The sequence below is a fragment of the Xiphophorus maculatus genome, chromosome 22 (genome assembly GCF_002775205.1).
Source record: "Xiphophorus maculatus strain JP 163 A chromosome 22, X_maculatus-5.0-male, whole genome shotgun sequence".
NCBI lineage: Eukaryota > Metazoa > Chordata > Actinopteri > Cyprinodontiformes > Poeciliidae > Xiphophorus > Xiphophorus maculatus.
Genome location: NC_036464.1, coordinates 27200733 through 27222886, shown reverse-complemented (window position 1 = coordinate 27222886; position 22154 = coordinate 27200733). Strand labels below are relative to the sequence as shown.

Here is a 22154-nt window from a genome sequence, read left to right as displayed (position 1 = left end):
TTAAGGGTATTGGAGTAAAATGTGGGCATATATAAATGCATAGCATGTTTTTTATGGTTTTATTTGTCAAAAAATGAAAACCATGTAACTTTCCCTTCTTCACGTTTTGCTGCATTGGGTTGAGCTAGTGCATAAAATACCAATAAAATTGTGGTTTATGGTTGTAATGCACCACAATATCAAAAATGTGAGTTATCTGAATACTTTTCAAAAGTACTGTATGCTTACAATGTAAAGCTTATACCATTTCAGTCATTGGTATAAAGTCAGAGTTGTAGAGTCTTCCAGCTTAGGACAGGAGGATTTCTTTTACCTGGTCTTGCAAATTAAAGGGGAGAAAAAAGTAGTTATTTCTGCAATTCACCAAACAAAACCACCTATTAAAACTTTTTAGAAGACCTATAACTCCAGAGGGGGAAGGAAAAAAAGACTAACCACATCTTTACCATTACCTTAAATTGGTTTTCTTGCCTAACATGGTAACCGTTTCTGGGGATCCCAAACCTGAGGACTTTTTCAGGCGGATTTCCATATAAATTGTTCAAACTTGCAAAGTCATTCCTGAGCCACTCTGGGCCTGAAAAACAGAGTTAAGAGACGACCGATCTGCAGTTGTTGCATCATCATTAGCATTCAAACAGAATGCTGATTAAACACTGAAGCTGTTCTTATTGCATTCCATTAATCTGTCCACAACCAGAAACTTCAGTTATTTACTTTATCACAAAGTAGTAGAGAGGAGAGAAAATAATGATATTTTACATATTTGTTTAGGATTAAACATCTGAAAACTGTGGAATCCATTTTTATTGTAACCACTTTTAATCTGATACCCCTAAGTAGAAACCCAAAGCAATAAATGATTTACAGAAGTTGTGTAACTGTGAAAGTTAACATCAGTATAAATCCAGCTGTTCCATGAAGGCCTCAGCTCTTCACTAGAGAACATTAGAGAACTGTCACAACTTCACAATGAGCAAATAAAGAAAGAAGGCAGACAGCTTTAACAGTCAACACTTTTTAAAATAAATGAACCCAAAAGCAGTTATCTGTCCCGTGTCGAACTGAACACAACCTAATTTTCTTGGTCGTTTTGAACAGGTGAGAGGAGTAGAGGTGAGAAGTTTCCAGACATCAAATTTAAATACAATGTTTTCATCCAACTGTCATGTGTGTCCAACTGAATGTGAACCAACCAGGCTACACAAAGTGTAACATAGTCATGAGGACGCCACATGGCTGTAATTGACAGAAGAAAGTCTTGGGGGGTTAAAGAAGATATGGACTGTCAGATGAGCCTCAAGATTCAACATTTTTGCCTCAATACAGAAATCTGAATACACTGTTCCCATGTGGGCATGCTGTCTCCAGCAGGGACAGAGGAGCTGGTCAGAAGTGAAGGGAAAATGGACACAGCTGAAGATGGGTCAATAGTGTAAAAAAAAAAAAAACTGTTAGAGGTTTCAAAAGACTTGAATGTGTTTGTTCACCTTCCAGCAAAACTGAACCCTGAACACACAGCAAGGGCGACTGAAATAGTTTAGAATGCATTTTCATATGTTAGAATTAGGGATGCACTGATATGAAAATCTGGGCCGACAGCTGAAATGAAAACTGCTGTTATGGCCAATAATCAATACTTACCGATGTCATATAGTTTATATATTTCCCTATAATTTGGACTCTGCTTAAACATCACCACACCATCCACCAGTTAAACACATTATAATCTTTCCAAACGCATAACAGTCAACTCCATCCAAAACACAAATGGCAACAAGAAGGTAATACATATTGGTTAATATTGGCCCAGTTTTACTGATTGGACCAAAACCAATATGTTAAAATATGACTAACATCGGCCAATACCGATGTAAATGCTGATATCCTGTTAGAATGGCCCAATCCAAGTCCAGACTAAAATCAAATTGAGAATCTATAAATAAAAAGTGATGTTCACGTGTCTTATGAAAGCTAATTTCTGCCATGATAGAAACAAAAGTACAACAGGAAATAATAATTGAGTTTTAAAGTCATAATTACGAGAATAAAAGTTATAATTTTGACTTTTCAAGTTATAAGTTGGGGAAGCAGCATCAGAGCCAGCGACTCTAATAGACTAGACAAAATCATCAGGAAAGCTGGCTCTGTACTGGGACTAAGGCTGGAGTCCCTGGAAACTGTGGTGGAGAGGAGGACACTGAAGAAGGTTCTGTCTATTATGGACAATCAACAGCACCCTCTCCACCACATAGTGAACAGACAGCGGAGCACCTTCTCACATAGGCTGCTCCAGCTCCGCTGTCGTAGGGACAGATACAGGAAATCCTTCCTGCCACATGCCATCTCACTGTACAATAAAAGCTAAATCATTGTTCTGCACTAATCAGTCCAATTTTGCACAACTGCACTGTGGCACACTTGGTGTACATATATTTACATATACATACTGTATCTGCATTTTTTTGAATCTTTGCAAGGACTGCTCTAAGTTGCTTTTTATATTGACAGCATGTTATATTTTATTTTTATTTTTATTTTGTCTACAATTGCTACTCAGTGGTGGTTGTTGTGTGTCTTGTCTCTATGCTGTAACTGCGAAATAATTTCCCTGCTGGGATGAATAAAGTAATTCTATTCTATTCTATTCTATTCTATTCTATTATAATTATGAGATAGAAAGCCACACTGTTTCTCAGAGGGTCTCCTGGATGTCATTATCATCTCATTACTATAACTTTGAATCTCATAATTATGACTTTAAAATTCAAAAATATGACTTCCTGTTGGACCTTGATTTCTTTCTTTCTCAATAGAAATGAGTTTCCATACCATCCAGTCTGAGGTTAAGCTATTTACCAAAAAAATGGGAATTATCATATTGCTTATCATATCAAGGGAATATAATTTTCCTTCCATCTCACAGTTAGGCGCTCCTGTCTGTTCACTGGTCCAATTAAAACCTAAACAACATGCATCAACCTGTAAATGTTATCTGCCATTATTTATCTATAATCCATTCCCTAACATTCTTGTATATTCTGTATAATCTGTGCATATAGCTCCCATATTTATATTTATACACAATATCTACAGTATATCTCTTGCTATAACCCCTTATAGTCCATACATACATAGTCTTTTACATCTATAAATAAATATTTATATCTCGTAGAGCACTTCTGGATAGATGCAAACTACATCTCGTTGCTTGTACATGTGACAGTTCAATGACAATAAAGTTTTGCTTGTAAAAAAAGTAGATGTGACAAAGTTAATATGCATATTTTTGCAAAGGCCTGTTTTTTCTTCAGATGTTTCTGTCAGCTTTCTATGCAAACTTTCTGCCTCTTTTTTCCAGTAACATCTTTTTTTTCCTTTCTTTTATTTTTTCTTCTCTTCTTTTCTTCCCTTTTTTATTCAACCACCTCCTGCTTCCAAAAAGTTGGTAAGTGCAAAGTTGGTAAAGAAGAGTGACATACTGCGCTCCTCTTCTTTCCTCACCCCTCAGATAATCTTGTCACAGCATCCCTCTCCCTGACATTGCTGGCAGTTAATCAGATCCTAATTTCCTGGGTTACCTCTGTGTCTCCTGCTCCAGCTCGCCTCAGTGTTGACATCACCGTTCCCCTTTTTCCCAGATTTCTTTCCGTTCAGATGGCCCTCTCGCCCTGCATCCGTCTCCCACTAACCTCCTACGTGCCATCTTGTCGTCAAAACACATTTTGTCCGAGAGCCGATCCTCATCCCTCCAATTCTCTGTCCAAGTCATCTCCAAAACACGAAGAGACGCGGCCCTCAAACCGACTTTTATTTTGGATTGTGCCAGCCAAGAAAAAAAGTTCAACGGTGGGGCAAACAATCGCTGCCAAGTACTTCTGGCACGCTGCGTTCTCCTGGGGGGCAGGATGGAGGTAGCCACATCTTCAGAGAGGTTATCACACTGCCTCAGGTTCTCTGGGGGCATCAGGGCAGCCATGGCTGGACTAATACAACAACATCCAGGAATAAAAAAGGAAGAAAGATTATTTCCCCTGACAAAATAACAACTGAAAGGAATTTTTGGCACTTCAGCAATTCTGCAGCTATTTTTTGAAAAACTCTGCTTTCCAATCATCAAAGCAACGCTGAATAAAAGATGAGCAGCAAAAGGCTCGAGAATGTTAAGTCAAGCAAAAATAGATATAACTATATAGAAAGAAAAGTGAGTCGGCGTATTAGGGCCATTGTGGATAAAAGCAAAAAATAATAATTGATCACACAGGAGTATAATTCTACCAACAAAAAAAAAAACTCAGAAATTTTGAGATTATTATTAATATTCACATATTTGTAAAAAACTTAATACTCTGATTACAGAAAGTTGTACATTTGCAAGGTGAAATACACATTTTCCATGATTCATTTGGAAAATTAATCCATGGAAATGGATTAAGGTAAATTTTACATTTTAATATTGTAAAATTTACAATATTAAATCAGGTGTTTTGTAATTAAATCTCATGAGAATAAAGAACTTGTATGTTTTCCTGATTATAAAGTCAGACATTTGCAACAAAAATACGAGAAGTCATCTGAGATTGAGACATTAAATGGAGGCCAGTCACAATAATCAATTAATCCCATAATAAACTCAATCATTTCCATTTGCATGATTTATTGTTTTTTTCTTCTTTTCTCTCTCTTTCTACCAGAACCTGGCTGATAAAAGTTTTCAGTGCGGTGTTTTGGTCATAACTATCCCTTCTTTTGAACAACAATTTAATTTACAGAAACTTCGTAATTCATTTTTATTTGTTGTTTCTGTTTTGTTTATGCATTTTTGATATTTAAAATGTATTCTAGTTCCAGTGTTAAATGTTCATTAGAATTTGAAGTTTTTTAATCTTTGAGAATATGTTCTTGCTTTATTATGCAGTTACTATTATGTATTATGCAGTTACTCTTATGTTACTTGATAAATGGTCTTAAAACACCAATATTATTGTTAATTGTAATAAATTCTGGGACAATTTATTGTCCAGCAAAGTGAGCCATTGTGACAGGCCTAGTTAAAGGTGGGGGCTCTGCATCGGGATCTTCTTCCAGATTGTTGGAAGTATTCTTCTTCTTCTCTTCCTGAATCTGAACTCCAAATCCCAGGAGCAGACGGAGCCATGAACTTCTTGAACTGGATAAGAACACACACTTGGAGAAAGTAGCTGCATTTCCATTCACCATATACGTAGTTGTGCAATTTGACATTTTCTAAAATAAATGTGTTTACTGGAAACACAGCAATTTAAAAAAAACTAACTTTTCTTTATTGGCACTAGGCTAAAATCAGAATTCTAAGAAAAATGTCAGAATTGTGAGATTAAAGTCAGAATTATTTCCTTTTTTTCAGTGACCCTAATCCTCCTCTGTAATATTGTCTGTAAAACTTGGTGTAGGTGAATTTTTATAAATATTTTTGTTGATTAAAAGCTCTTAGGTGTTGCCTGTAGGGGGAAATCTAATTCGTTTTGAAACGAGTGATTTTAACCTCATGCTGAGCGCTGACTCAGAACAGACTGTACCCGACTCTGATCCGTTTACCTCTGAAACCTGGAGAGGCAGAACATGACTCGTCACCTTCGCCATCAGAGATCAGAGGTTTAGTTGGGCTTTCTTTGAATCCATCAAAGGTTCAGCAGAAGCGTTTGATGTCATCTCTTTATGCTCTTCGTCAAAGCTTTTCACAGCGCAAACTACTTCAATCTTCTTTTGTGTCAGAAGCTCTGCGTTGTCCAAACTGCAATGTTGCCGGTTTGTTCAACCTACTGAAGAACATTCACACGATAATATAGTATTCAAGATGAGACTGAGCTCTGACTCATATTCTCTTTGATTAGCGGTTCCTCTCTCCTTCACCTCACTTTATGATCTTTCTTTACTGTTTTCATCATCTCACAGGACCCTTGTGCAATCATTGTCTCACTCACATTGGTAAAATATATTCAACCCCTTGGAATTGAAGGTCTCGGCGCCGAGACGGCGTGTCTTTATGATGCAGAGACAGACTCAGAATCAGCGTCTGTTCGTTTTGAAGTGTCTGCAGCGCTTCACTCCCCGTAGACCAGCAGGAGGAGTTAGAGCTTTAAATTGAAAGGCAAATATAGTTCACGCTATATTTGAGATGTTCATTCCATGGGTTGCATGAGTTCCATGTCGAATGTAACATTAAAGTAATCGTGCAAGTCCAGTCTTGAGCAAGAGGCTGCGTTTTACACTGTGCAGCGTGCTTGAATCCATGAGATAAGGAGGCATAAAATGTGATACTGGTTATAGTTTCATGCCTCCATAACTGTAGAGATAACTGCAGTTCAACATGAGCTCTGTTCAGCATTCTGTTAGTGGTTCTTTTACAGCTTTCATCACACATGCACACTTTTGTTCTGTGGTTTCGTTATTAAAAAAAGAAGCTGTGTAAGCTGAAATATCCCCGGGCAAAGCAAGAAGCACCTCTTGGTGTCGGAGGCGATGCTCTGTGGCACTTCCTGACCTGCAGAAAATTAGCCAATCAATACGGCATCAGACATTTGTTCATATAATGTCACGAGGAGGCAAGGCTTAATAGATGGTGTGGGTGTTTGGAGAGAAAAAAAAAGCAGTCGATGAAAAAGCCATGAGTTCAAACTGGTGTATGAAGCATAGATCTTCAGCGTATAGAGAGTGGACACAAACATTTGTACAGTCTTAGTCATGTCACAGAGTTGTACGGCAGACACTCCAGTCGTGAGGAAGTGGATTAGAGTTTCAGATATGAGCTATGACAACCTGAGCTCTTTGGTAAACAGCAGCTTACCCTGTGTACAGGAACACAGTTCATTTCAATCCAGGGAAGAATACTTTATTAACCCCGCAGGGAAATGAAGTGTTGCTGTAACTCGTACCATATTGGGGGTTCGTATTATTCGAAAATTTCCACCTTTATGTTGAGTGCATTTGTACAATAGGGATAATATTCCATTTACTTTTAGTAAATCAAAGATGTCCCACCTTGTTGGCCTCATGAGCCAGGGCAGATTCAGGATGCATTCACACCAGCCCAGTTCAGTCCGCTTTAATCCAGCTGTTTCCTTTGACTATAAAGTTCATTTAGTGAGGTGTGAATGCATAATCAAACTCTGATGTGGACCAAAAAAGCAAATTCCTGAAAACCTCGGTCTCAGTTCAGTTGAAGTGAACTCTGGTGTGTTTTGAATGCATAGGCTATGTGAATGCCAAGCAGACCAGGAGCGGTAAACAGACTACTGCACAGGGAATTCTGGGTAAATACAACTAAAACAAACATGTGAGTCTATCGCTAGCGGGATAAATGATTCATGGTCTTTTACCAAAAAAAGAGAAATCTTACTACCGCTAAACTCTGATGCCACTCCATTTTTGTTTACATTTAGTGAAGTGTTTTGGGGGGGGTTTTCAGAGGTTTTTGTGTCATCTCCTTTAGTGGTTCTTGGTACAGCGCCACCACAGGCAAAGGGCAAGAACAGGTTTTTCAGTTGATTTGGTTGGTATGACACAATGCAGTGAAAGTGGTGCTGCTGTTCCATTTTAAGCAGCTGAAAATGGAAGAAATGTTGAAATTTTGGCCCCAAATCAAAGTGAGTCTGTTGGACTATCAGGTGTGAAAACAAAATAAATGGTAAAACTTGGAGTTCCAGGTGACTGTTGCTCTGTCTAGTTCTGCTTCTGCTTTAAAGACTGAATGAAAACTAATACTAGTTTTCATTAATAAAAGTTCAAGGCAAAGGGAATTCCCCTTTATATTAACTATTGGGGGTTTGAAATGGGATGTTCATGTAAGAAACCCTCAAACATCTCACAGCTGAAAGTGAGAAGAGAAAAACTTTCCTCAGGCTGAAGTCAGAAGCTCCTCACTGAAGTTAATACAGCCAAAGGGGCTAACGCTAGCTGCTGGGGCACAGGGTGTCCAGACTTCTTCCTTAGCAAGAAAACATTTTTCCTTTAATGAATAAAAAATATTTTTGCTTTAAATATTAAAGCACTCAGAGAAAACATCAGCATCTTTCTCGATAAAAGAAGTTTAGATTTTGTTTAAAGCTCCTCTGGATAAAACGGGTTCCCTTTGATAATCCACCAACTGTCTTCCTTTTAAGCTACAATTCAAGGTTAGACATTTTGATATTAACCTCAAGGAACAACATGCTACCTCCACATGTTTTGTCATCTTTGTTGAAAGCTTCACTTGAATCATTTAAAGTAATGCTGGCAGGACCCCTGCTGTGTGTGTTTGGCTGTGTGTGTTCACGGATGGCCTGCGGTCTCCAGTTTTGCATTTTTCACGGCTACCTTCGGCATTCCGACATCGCCGCTCTGTGCTGGGAATTGCAGCACAGAGTCTCGGGAGACGGGAAGCTGTCTCACCGTTCCAGGGGAGTTTGTATGCTGACGTAGTCTGGCGAGGCAGATCCACCAGCCGGACGTTAGCACACTGAGACAGCCTGTCTGTTTCATTGAGGGTAAATTAAAATTCCAGGGAGAAACTGAGCTACTATGATTTTTATGAGGCTTCGTAATGCTTTAACTGTCTGAGAGGACATAAGGTTTTGGAATCCTAGATTGAGATTTTGTGTTTTACACATTCCTTGGTGTCTCTGCTGCTCTACTGCGTAGAGACACGTTCCAGCTGCAGAGCTCTGGACGGACGCAGCTGTGGTGAAACTTTCCTTTTGAAGAAAAGGTGCAGCTCTCCTTTTCAGATCTGTTGCATTTACAGTCTGTTATTACAGTTTATAAATAAAATCTACATCACATTTAGTATCATTCCAAAGGTTTGCTGTTGCAGCCAACAGATACATAATGATAGCATGACTGAATTTAATTAGGAAGGCCTTCTAAACTATAACTCCAGCCACTGATGCTTACACTTTGAGCATCAGTGTAAATTGTCCTTTATTAAAACCACAAGCAATAAAATTTCTATTTTTGGCTGTTTTTAAGCATAACTGCTGGGAAGAAAAAATATTAGCTCTTTTACAGATTTCTTCTACTTCTCCGATTTTTTATTTTATTTTTTTCCAACAGTGTCCGATGTTATGGATCAACAAAATAATCAAACCTTATATTAGAGAAAGATTACCTGAGGAAATATTAAAGAAGGCTTTAAATGATGAAAGCTATGCAAAAAAAACCTGTTTCTGTGTGAAAGCTACAGTGGATTCCTGGTATTTCAAGTTTCCAGAAATAGAGAATTTCTTTAAATTTAAGACCTCCTCTAAAAATGTTCATAACTGCTTATTTAACTAGTTCAAACACCAAATTTAACATGGATCAATACATACATTGGAAACCAGCCTGGCAATACCATGGATCAGCTGCTTTGTAGACCCAGCCGGGTCATGTAGGATTGAGCCCAGGTATTTCTGCTTCCCGTTGGATGCATGGCCAACACAAACTGAAGGCTTTGTTCACTTCCTCCATTGCCATTGCTAAAACTACAGGCAGACTACAATACTAAAACAGTCCAAAAAATTTACATCATTCACAACTACTTCTGTTTGCTGATTAGCCAGGATAAAATTTTACCAGAGAAATTGAGCTCAATGGGCGAAATCTCAGATGGAGCACTGACAGACGATGAGAATGGTGTTGAACTGTGTAGGAAGGCAATGCCCAGGATAGTAATTCTGTAGATTTACCTCTGAATTAAAAATAGGTTTCCCATTATGTTCTCAAATATTGTGCAGACAAGATTCATGAAGCTCACCGGTTGTCTACTCTAAAGGAAGCTATCAAAGTTGACAGTGATTAAGCCTCTCAGCTGCAGCAGCACAGGGCGTTAACAGTTTGCTACAAATACCTCTTACCTGCCAGCTACCATTGAACTCCTCACATGTAGGCATAGGTTAATTAGCTGCAGGTGTGCTTCATTGACCACCTGTGTCCCAATATGTCCCCCCAATTGGAACACCAGTGAACTCTTGTTCATCTGCATTCAGAAATCACCAACATGTCATTCAACAGGTTCACAATAGCTGCTATTCCTGCAGGCTGCAGCTGCTGGAGGTGAAGGATAAATGATATGTTGCACACAGTTGGCTCCTTTCTGCACATGGCTTATATTCCACTCTGTTTCAATCACTTTTGTAATCACATCATCAAACATGATTAAACCAAGCAAGGAAATTGAGTTGGCATTTCGTAGAAATACTTGAAATTGTCTTGCTGTTTTCTCCTTCATCCAATCAGAAGAGGACAGGTCAGGTAGGCTCAGACATGTGAAGCTAAACCACGACGCCATCTTGAACAGCCTCACAAATCACGGGAAATTTTCACAACCAAAGGACTCATTTTACAGTCCAATAATGCATCAGTGGGTTACATCCAAAGCATGAGGACAGGCTGTACATGTATTTATCTGTTCTTTGACATGAGTGTCTTGAGAGCTGCCTTCAGACTACTTGTGGGTCTCTAAATGATTGTTTTGTTTGGTCCAGAACAGCAGGTAAAGTCCATTAATGCAGATGGACACAAACCGAAATATTCTTGAAGAAGAACATTTTATATATAACACAAAGTTTTTGTCTTTTATTGATCTTGTTTTTGCTGCATTTAAATTTCATGGGAAATGGACATACATAGAATACACATTCACATATACACCAATAAGTGAATGTGTAGAATAGATTAGAGGATAAAGATATGCCAAATATAGAAAATAAAAACATTCATTTTGGAGATAACAAAGATTAATAAAATAAAATATTACTTGCTTAAGTTGTAAAGCAGATTAAAAATAAAATAAAATTTTGTAGTTTTAGTTTTAAAGAAAGTATCATTTTTGTGGGCCGCTTGTACTTGCAACTTGACAATTTGAAGCAGGTGGCAAGAAGTTTGGACCCGCTCCATCACACAGAGAATTTTAACCAGCTGTAGTAACCTTACACTCATAATTAATGTTCTTTTGTTACTGTTAAGGCAGGCGGGTGGAGTTAAGCAGAAGGTGGATGTGTAGATGCAGCTACCAGCTGCCCTCCTGCAGGCCACAAAATGCTAACCTACTGAGACTAAGTGCCATGAATGGAGGTAGAAATATTGTTAATGGCCTGCAGACCTCTGTGATGGAGAAGTTGGACATGAGCAAAAGAGAAACTGGAAATTACCTCATCAAAATGGCTTTTTAATGCTCTATTAAAAAGAGCATTAAAACCGACATTTCTGTCAGTTCACTAAGTAATGGGCATTTTTTTTCTGTCAGGAAAAGAATCACTCTGTTCGTTTCCCCCTGTGATTCAGAATTATTTTGATGTTAATGTACAAACTTGTCCATTGAAGAAGAAAAAAAGAATAAATTATAATTCTGTTTTTCTTTGCAAACATTGACAATTATCTCTTTAAAGAGTAGTTTGTGTTTTGAACACTTTCTTTTCTTCAGAATTTGCTAAATCCATTTACACAATAAGCTATGAAGAAATATGACTTTCATTACAGTGAGAGACTTAAAGTGTGGCTATGAGGAAGCCAGGTCATAAAACCAGGGTGAGCGTGAAGAAAAGAACCAGCAGTGAAACAAAGAAACCAGGGAGCTTAAATACTCAGGAATTGGGATTAGTGACTTGGAAACTAGATGAGTAGTCAGGGGAACGCTGAACAGCCGAGCTGAGGGAAGGAGACGATAAAACACAGAGGGAGGAGAACCAAAACACAAAAACAACAGACTGAGAGTGGAACACGGAAATAACTAACAAAAAAACCAAAGGAGTGAACAAACATTACTAAACAAATGATTATTTTAGTAATCAATTATTCTATTTTGACCATTAATTGATTATTCTGACAATATTTGGATGAAAGCAAGTCTGAAGGATTTTCATTTAACCACTTGAACATATTTGAAACAATATGAGAAACACATAAATACATACAAATACAAACAAACAAATAATTCATTTCCTTTGTTAAATGATAAAATAAACCTTTTATTTCCTTTAGGGAACATTTGATTATTGGTAGCAATAGATGCAGCAAAAATAAACCTTAAACCTGAACACTGAGACACACATCAGTAAGGTTTACAGTGATTATTTCTTAACCAATTAACAACTTTATCACAAAAAATACTTCTTTAGAGATTTGCTTTAGAAAATTTGAACCATGTGAAGCTTAACCATTACCACTGAAGGTTTGGTAGAACATTTTATTGAGAAGTGGTTTTTATCTTAAATGCAAAATGTTTATTTCCTGTGCAGTTTATGTGGTTCTATCAGCCATTTTTTGAGTCTGTAATGATTCATCGATTATTAAATGAGCTGACAATTATTTCAGTAATCGATTCATCACGAGTGATCTGACTAAAAATGTCTGACCCAATGTAAACATCCTAATTAAAATAACAGTAAAACTACCTAAATATAGACAATAATGGCTCGCGACACACTTTATTTACGTTTACTTACCAAACTTAAAAGTGTCAAAGCTATAGAAGCAGAAAGGAAATGAATTCAATTTAACCAAATATTAAACATCTACATATTGTCCAGATCTGCGTAGTTATCTGGTCTGAGGTTTCACAGAGATAGAAACTGTTTGGTGACAAACTGCTGACAGATGACTGCATTCACATGTAGGAATATTTGTGTCCTTGCAAAATAATAATAATAATAACAAAAAACACTTGTGATTTAGAACAGAAATTAAATTTAATACAAGGCATGGTTCACTGTTCAAATCTTTTTTCTAACCTCAGTTGAGTTTAGGTTGAAATAATCTAAACATGTAAAATGTAAATAGGGACAAATGTAAAAAGAAAATCCAACTTGCCACTCAGGTGAATGTTGTAGTTATTGCCATATTTACACAGCCAGCATTTTACAAAATAACCATAACTGACCGTAGACTGAGGAAGAATTTTCTGAGAAACATGAATCCAAGAATATTAGTCTGTTTCTCTTCCAGGTTATTTAACATTGAATGCAGAAAACAGCTGATATCAAAGCAGAAGAAAACTGAGCCTCCCCGGTCGGGGTGCTGGTCCTGTGTCTGTCTAGTTCATCTGTAGATATAAACTAATGTTACAATGTTTCATTATTACATTTACATACATACATAGATGGATGGTTTGACTCCAGGTACTGAGCACAAACCCAACTGCTGAAATGTACTTTTCTGCCTAATTGGCCACAGAACATGGAGGTTAAATTTGTTAAAATAATGATTTCCCCCCACATATTAACTTGCTGCAAATAATAACCACCATACTATTTTTTGCAACTGTATTCTTGTTAACGTCCACATATTTTTATGATATTTTCATGTTTTACTTTCTTCTTTTCCTTTTTTGTACAAACAAGCTCATTATTCTATACGCTTGCCTCCCCCTCAGTTCATCCTTATTAAAGATGAATCTCTGGGTATATGAAGACATAATCCTTGGCTTTTTTCTTTTCCCAGATATTTCTCTTGTGGTCATTAAAGCACAGAGAAAAGATAAATTAATCAGGGATCAGTGCGCAGGTCATGTGGTGTTTTTAAGCTGAACTGCAATAAAAGAAACACTTGTTCTCGAGAACTGAAAGTAACTCCAGATATCCCCAGGTTCTTTAACAATCTGCTTCTACTTTATGTGATAATTAATGAACACAGATGTAGAAATGCTCCATTATAAGTTCCATTAGTCTGCAGGAGACAAGAGTCTGTGGGAGAAAACCCAGGCGGGCCTGTTTCCTGTGCTGAAAGTTCTGCTCATTTTTCTACACAGATAATGCGGGTTGACTTAAAGAGCACACATGAATAAACACCTTAAAATTCTGTTATCGTATCACTAATAGGCAGCTGATATAATATCTTCATATATTCTGGGTCAATGGAAAGCAGATTTAACAAGTGTGGTTCAAGGTTTTATTTCCAGTGAATTGTGTTCAGTGTTCAAACCAGACCAGGACGGCAATAAAAACCAGCCAGAACATGGAGGGTCTCACTGGGTGCTGAAGAGGTTTTCTGTGTTGCTTTAAGACTTAAGGTTACCGTTATATGTGGTGTTTGTTCTCTGGCTGATTTGAAATTGCAGAAAGTTTCTACGGTTCATCATGAGGTGAAGGTTTTAGTTAACCTATTCTGTGTAGCTGATTGGTCATCACAGAATAAAAACAGTCACCATGTTGGTCACATGCTAAGGCTAACTGTGTTTACCTGGGGCTGCTAGCTGAGCTAGCAGTGAAGGAACCTCACATTTAGACCTTTCATCATAACTGAGGTAGACAGTACTGTAAACCTTAAGTGTCCAGAACATTTACTAAGATATGTAGTAGAATTTTACTGTAAGAATAAAGTTTCAAAGTATGTAAAACTTTCCTTCTACCACAATCAACATGCTAGAGATCACTTTCTTCATGAATGAAAAAGTAACAAAGTCTAAACATTATCCTTATAGTTGGATTGTTTTACTGACAATTCAGTTTTTGTTTTCCTGTTTCTGGGAGCGATGGAGAGAGTCATACAATACAAACTGAAGGAGAGGATAGGCAGACTGAAGCTCGTGGGATGACAACCATGAACTTCCAGAGAGTTAAGCGGATGACATGTATCCTGCCCTCCTGACTCATCTGGTAACCTCTGTCTCTCTTCATCCCACTCTTCTTCCTCACTCTCCTCCTATACGTCCTCTCTCCATGTCACTCCTCTGTGCCCTCAGCACTAAAACTCTCTGTATCACTTACCAAAACTACCCAAAGTCTCTTTTGACATGTCCTGCCTCTTCCTCCTCCTCCTCGTCCTCATGGGAAACGTTACTCATTCCAGTTTCCTCCTCCTCTCTCACTCATTTATGGTTGGAAAGCTTGCCTGCGACTCATCATCCACACAGCTCCTCTCATTCAGCTTCGTCTCCAAAGGCAACCGTGGTTCAGTTCTTGACCTTGTATCGTTTTAGACAGGCTGTTTCAGAATCCGTTTTACATTTTGGCTAAAGCCTTTGAAATCAGCAATATTAATATATTTTATGATGTGAGTATTAATATAATGTCTGGTTGTGTTTATTTTGTTAGCTTTTCTGTGTTGTATTACTGCTGTGCCATGCAAAAGTGTTGGTACATTTTGCCACATTACAAATACAAACTTCATTGTATTTTACTGAAGTTTTATGTGATAGACTGAAAGTACTATTTTGTCACTATGATGTAGAAATGAAATATTTGTTTCTTAAAGGTCAAAGGAAGCAGTTCTGGGTTTTCTGTCATGAAGATTTTTTTGATGCATAGAATACTAATGATAATTTTAGAGTTAGATAACTAAGAAAGTCGACTACTGGGCATAAAATGTTACAAAATAAAGTAAAATTGTGACAGATTAAGCAGAAGTGGAATCAAACTCTGATTGTTTCCGGCTTTAAAACCCAGAAAATCACATGAAGTGTCTTTACAGCGCTGTTCCACTTCTACATTACATTAACCACAGCCTGCCTCAACAACTGAGCCAGCAGAAACTCTGAATAGGTACCATAATAGAAAGGACAAACTAAGTCTAATGAGAAGCAGGTAAAGGGTGTATCCCTGCCAAAGTGAGCTGCTGATCAGGCTGATAATAAGCCGGCACTGCCAGCTGATCGGTCCCCAGAGGGAAATGATAAGGAGGATAATGATTTTTTTTCTCAGCCACTGCATGAGCTGGAAACAGAAGGACTAGCATCAAACACATAGATTGGAAAGCAGTTTACAGAATCTACTGAGACTGAGACGCCAGCTGAACTGCTTCCAAAGTTGAGATGCACTAAAATTCTCATTTTTATGAAGAAAGAAGAGCCTAGCATAATTTTATTTCCACAATTTACAAGAAATGATGAAAAGATTTTCTTTTTTGTTGAAAATAAAACTAAAACTTTAAAATAATTCCTAGAAACATCACATTATGTACAGCTGCATAGTAATGGCTCTGATTTCCTTATTAGTTTAAATTGTTTCTGTATTAAATGGAAACAAGTGAATTAGACTTAAGAAAATAGAAAACTTGATATTACCAAGCTATGTACATCTCTGCTCAGGGTTTACATTGTAAACCTTTTGGCTCCATGTCTGCTGGATCCTCTTCTTATCACCGTCTTCAATCAATTCAATTCAGTTTATTTATTTATAGCATATATATTGACACTGAAAACTAAAAAAAGGGAACCTTTGAGAGAGACGGACGGAGCATGGCGCCTCGAACCCCAGACCTGGCACGACGACGAAGAAGGTGCTGCAGCAGGAGGAAGACGCCGATCGATGAAGGCCAGGATCTCCGCAGGTCTGATGATGAAGAAGGTGTTGCAGCAGGAGGAAGACGCCGATCGATGAAGGCCAGGATCTCCGCAGGTCTGATGATGAAGAAGGTGTTGCAGCAGGAGGAAGATGTTGATCAGCGAAGGCAGGAATCTCTGTAGGTCTGATGAGCCTCCTCTCCGCATGGATGGTGAGGTCACACAGGACTTGGTGCTGGCAGGAAGGAAGGCACCAGTTCTTCTTCTTTGTCTTTGCCTTTGTCTTCATCTTTGTCTTTGGGGTCTGAACCCAGCCGATGAGAGAAGTGCGATTTGAAGCCACAGGTTGTAGGGCTGACGGGTTGGTCCCCATGGCCGGACAGTCTTCGGCTCCGTGGCCCCGGCTCTTCTTCAGCTGCAGAGTTCTTTGTCCATCTCTTGGCTCGAAGCTGCCCGGAGGATCCAACGAACGGTTCCTCTTTTGCACTCACCTTTTATAGGGTTTCTTTGGCTAGCACTGTTGCTGGGCTTGTTTCATTGGCTGTCTGCTTAGACAGATGATCTCATATCCATCACTGTCTTACAGACATTATGTCCTGATGTCTGTGCTAATGTCTCAGAGTTGCTCAACCTCCTATGTCCGTTGCCTGCACAACCTTTCACCTACTCTCTAAATAAGGCGTTGATCATCTCTGCTCTCCTGTTAGTTCCTTGCCTTTCACCTTTCACCTACTCTCTACCTCCAACATATCAGTGATGTTTAATTGCAGTTACACCTTTTACACCATTTCAAGTTCAATGTCAAAATCACATTTATATCACATTTATTTTCTTTAGCTTCTTTGATTTAGCATTCATTTATAATTTTATAACCATAACTTATATCACATTTATTTTCTTCAGCTTCTCTGATTTATCATTCATTTATGATTTTATAACCATAACTTATTAATTATACTTATTATAATCCTAATGTGAGTTATTACAGATGTTTTTCTGAAAAGAAACCAAAAGAATAATACATGATTCTAATTATTTACTACTAAAGTTACAGTTACTTGTTTTCCTTGTAAGTGTTCCCACAAATATAAGTGTAAGTATTATTACAAGTAAACCAATATTAATATAAGTATTTTACTTTGAATCTTATCAAATTATCCAAAAATGTTTAGATTTCATTCTTTAAACTTTCATGATTTAAAATAAGGAATAGTCTCAGCTATTTTTTATAAATCTGCAGGCTGGAACTTACTTCCTCTTTTTCCAGGAAACCTGCTTTTCCTGTTTAATGACTCTTTCTGACTGACTATGATTTCTTATGATTAGATAGAAAAAAGTAGAATTAAAGCAAAGTTTGCATGAGACAAAAACAACACACACAACCAGATTTATTTTATTGACACTTAAGTCTACTGTTGGGCCTAGATATCACTTGAGTGATTCATTTTAAAGATAACTTTATTTATTATTACTGTTAAACTAAAATCTCCAGCATGGGGAAGTGGGATGAGCTCGGATTTTCTTGACACCCCCTCCACGAGGTCAGACCTTTCACATGCTGGGAGTCCATCACCCTCCTGCAGTTCGCCGTCCTCATCCCCTGGAAAGAGAAGAGGTTCGTCTGGGATGTGAAGATGCAGATTCTTCATCCTCAGTTGTCACAGAGGGCTCAGTGTAGTCATCAAAACTCCACTTCTCTTGACACCCCCTCCTTGGAGTTTTGATTTCCCCCATGAGGTGATGAATGTCGAAGAAAACTTGGATCGCTCTGATTCTTCTACAGGAACCTTCGCTGGATGAACTGTCAGTTCTTCAGGATGTGGGATGGTTCTTTAGGGAAGATGGGCTGAGACAGAAGGCCTCAAACAAAAAAAAAAAATTCTGGCTGTTCAGCAGAGCAAAGCAAAAAGCATAAGCATCATGACGCTTTATCCGTAATCATGATCCTTTTCCATTTTAATCCATCAGGTGGTGACAGGAGTTCTTCTTTAGCATAATCCAATTTCTTCACGGCCCTCCCAGTCCAAAGCCTTGAAGTTGTTCTTTGAACGGCAACCTTCCTGTAATAGTGGCCAGTCTACTGTAGGATGGCATGGTGCTTGATTCTCTGGCCATCTTCTCGTAATGTTCTGGTTCGCTGTAGCTAAGAACTGGCTTGAGCACTGCTTCCTCATGGACCCCTTTCTTCATCAGTAGTACTGTGTTGAAGTTCAGTACTTGCTTTACAAAAACTCGGGCGTTGAATCTCAGCTTGATCCCCGTAGCTGCAGGCCGATCTTGAGCTTTAATCCAAACTCTCTGCCCTGTTTTCAGTGACACTTTGAGCTGCAACTTCCCTTTTTCTTCTCTGAGCAAAAAGGAGAAGTGTCTTCGCCTCCCTGCTTTCTGTGACGTGAACGGAGTTCCTCTGCAGGGGAAGACCTGCTCTTCTAGCAGTTGTCACTGTGTTCATCAGCACCAAGAGGTACTTCTCACCTCTCTTTCCTGTTGTCCCCATTGGTTCTGCTACATCCATGCAGACTGAACCCCATGGGACTGTGCTCTTGATGAACAAACCTTCCATCCGCTGTCCTGGGTGCCCTGGGTAGCTGTGCAGAAAGTTGATGCAGTTCTGTTGAGGTCTCCTCCTTTTCCAAACGATCTGGACGGCCGGCTTCCTCCGGTTTCTTCCCCAGATTTTCCTCCTCGAAGTGATCATCCATCACTCCGTCTCTCCGTCGGTTCGAGTTGTCTATCCCCCAAAGCCTCTCTTTGCGCTCTTGAGCAGGGATGGGTCTAGACTATGTTGGCTACTAGCTTCACTGTCTGGATCCGGTCATTCTATCCTCAGTAGAAGCTTTCCCTCACCTGTACGCTATACAGTTACTGCGAGGGTTGTGACTGATGGCCTTATCAGTCACCACTAACTCTTTTCCCTAAGAGTTAGTAACCCAAGTGAGCTATTCAGAGTCTCACATCTGTTTTCACTGACTTGGCATAGGGCCCTCCTACTTCGTTAGTCGTGCCCCACGTTGGGCGCCACTTGTTGTTGCGCAACACCCCCCCCCTCCTTTCTGTCTCTACTGTCTCACTCTCTGCTTCCTCTTCTGAGAGGGGAGATGTGCTACCAGCTCTCCATCTAACGGGTTAATTGAGTTTCCTAAATCTGCCGGGATTTACCCTGTCCAGAACTGAAGTAAACTCTGTTTAAGCTGGTTTCGAGAAACGATTCACCTGATTTTTAACGGCCTACATCCAGGTGTCTCACCCTTCTTCCCTCTGTGAATTAGCCAGACTGAGCAGCCTACAGCCAACTAGTTTCACAGAGCACACCTGTTAACGGTCGCTCGTTCTCTTATTTTACAACTTGCATTTGTTATTGAACCAGGTAGGTTTTATTGACTCGGGCGAGTCCCAAGGATGACGTTTTATATTTGGGCTACCAGCAACTTAAAAACATTTTAAACTTTTTCCTCTCCAGAATCAAACATCACAGCTATTTTACAACCATCAAAGAACTTTAAGGTGACTCATTAACTGAATGTCCACAACATCTTTTAGATTTTCTTTATGCTAAATATTTTATTAGTAAGGCATTTTTGCAAGGGTCAGTACAGCTTAATTCAGTAGCAGAAATAATCAAATAAGTAAAATCAATCATCTAGTCTATCTTTCCCTACTGCTGACACTGAAAACTAAAAAAAGGGAACCTTTGAGAGAGACGGACGGAGCATGGCGCCTCGAACCCCAGACCTGGCACGACGACGAAGAAGGTGCTGCAGCAGGAGGAAGACGCCGATCGATGAAGGCCAGGATCTCCGCAGGTCTGATGATGAAGAAGGTGTTGCAGCAGGAGGAAGACGCCGATCGATGAAGGCCAGGATCTCCGCAGGTCTGATGATGAAGAAGGTGTTGCAGCAGGAGGAAGATGTTGATCAGCGAAGGCAGGAATCTCTGTAGGTCTGATGAGCCTCCTCTCCGCATGGATGGTGAGGTCACACAGGACTTGGTGCTGGCAGGAAGGAAGGCACCAGTTCTTCTTCTTTGTCTTTGCCTTTGTCTTCATCTTTGTCTTTGGGGTCTGAACCCAGCCGATGAGAGAAGTGCGATTTGAAGCCACAGGTTGTAGGGCTGACGGGTTGGTCCCCATGGCCGGACAGTCTTCGGCTCCGTGGCCCCGGCTCTTCTTCAGCTGCAGAGTTCTTTGTCCATCTCTTGGCTCGAAGCTGCCCGGAGGATCCAACGAACGGTTCCTCTTTTGCACTCACCTTTTATAGGGTTTCTTTGGCTAGCACTGTTGCTGGGCTTGTTTCATTGGCTGTCTGCTTAGACAGATGATCTCATATCCATCACTGTCTTACAGACATTATGTCCTGATGTCTGTGCTAATGTCTCAGAGTTGCTCAACCTCCTATGTCCGTTGCCTGCACAACCTTTCACCTACTCTCTAAATAAGGCGTTGATCATCTCTGCTCTCCTGTTAGTTCCTTGCCTTTCACCTTTCACCTACTCTCTACCTCCAACATATCAGTGATGTTTAATTGCAGTTACACCTTTTACACCATTTCAAGTTCAATGTCAAAATCACATTTATATCACATTTATTTTCTTTAGCTTCTTTGATTTAGCATTCATTTATAATTTTATAACCATAACTTATATCACATTTATTTTCTTCAGCTTCTCTGATTTATCATTCATTTATGATTTTATAACCATAACTTATTAATTATACTTATTATAATCCTAATGTGAGTTATTACAGATGTTTTTCTGAAAAGAAACCAAAAGAATAATACATGATTCTAATTATTTACTACTAAAGTTACAGTTACTTGTTTTCCTTGTAAGTGTTCCCACAAATATAAGTGTAAGTATTATTACAAGTAAACCAATATTAATATAAGTATTTTACTTTGAATCTTATCAAATTATCCAAAAATGTTTAGATTTCATTCTTTAAACTTTCATGATTTAAAATAAGGAATAGTCTCAGCTATTTTTTATAAATCTGCAGGCTGGAACTTACTTCCTCTTTTTCCAGGAAACCTGCTTTTCCTGTTTAATGACTCTTTCTGACTGACTATGATTTCTTATGATTAGATAGAAAAAAGTAGAATTAAAGCAAAGTTTGCATGAGACAAAAACAACACACACAACCAGATTTATTTTATTGACACTTAAGTCTACTGTTGGGCCTAGATATCACTTGAGTGATTCATTTTAAAGATAACTTTATTTATTATTACTGTTAAACTAAAATCTCCAGCATGGGGAAGTGGGATGAGCTCGGATTTTCTTGACAATATGTAGCACCAATTCACAGCAAATGACGTCTTGAGGCCCTTCACAAAGAAAAGTCATCATCTCCATTCAGTCACACATTCAATCCAATTCATCCCAGTTATCAAACTGAGTTAAGTTCAGTTTATTATTCAAATTAATTAAAAAGTTTCCAATACAATAATGTTACTGAAGTGAAGTTTATCTGTATCACATTTCAGCAACAAGTCATTTCAAAGTGCTCTTCATCATAAAAACATCATACAGTCACCAATTATGAAACAAGTTATAAACATTACATTTTGTCAAATGCCATCATGGAAATCATCAATCAGATACACATCAAATATATTGATCAATATTCTGGTTATTATGAATCAAAGGCAACTCTAACCAGGTGGATGTTTTACTTGATTTAAAGGAAGTCAGTGGTTCAGCTGATTTTCAGTTTTCTGGAAGTTTGTTCCAGATTAGAGGAGCATAAAAATCAAATGCTGCTGGTTCTGGTTCTGTTTTTGGTTCTTCCTGGTTTTAGTCAGAACTCCAGCTGCAGCGTTCTGGATCAGCTGCAGCTGGAGGATTGATTTGTTAGTCAGACCTGTGAAGACGCTGCTGCAGTAATCAATGCAACTAAAGATGAACACAGGGATGAGTTTCTCTAGATCTTGTTGAGTTATTA

General features: G+C 38.7%; 1 protein-coding gene across 3 annotated transcripts in view; it reads left to right on the top strand.

The window, feature by feature from the left end:
- The window catches only part of LOC102229953 (pro-neuregulin-3, membrane-bound isoform-like), a 441303-nt gene that overhangs the window by 362276 nt on the left and 56873 nt on the right, over positions 1-22154 (top strand). For 2 of the 3 annotated variants that reach the window (XM_023328063.1, XM_023328062.1), the window contains one exon: positions 3446-3448. The exons of the other annotated variant lie outside the window; for it this stretch is intronic. In XM_023328063.1, coding sequence (XP_023183831.1) covers positions 3446-3448 — 3 coding nt within the window. The remainder of the gene's footprint in view (positions 1-3445; positions 3449-22154) is intronic. 3 annotated transcript variants of the gene reach the window in all.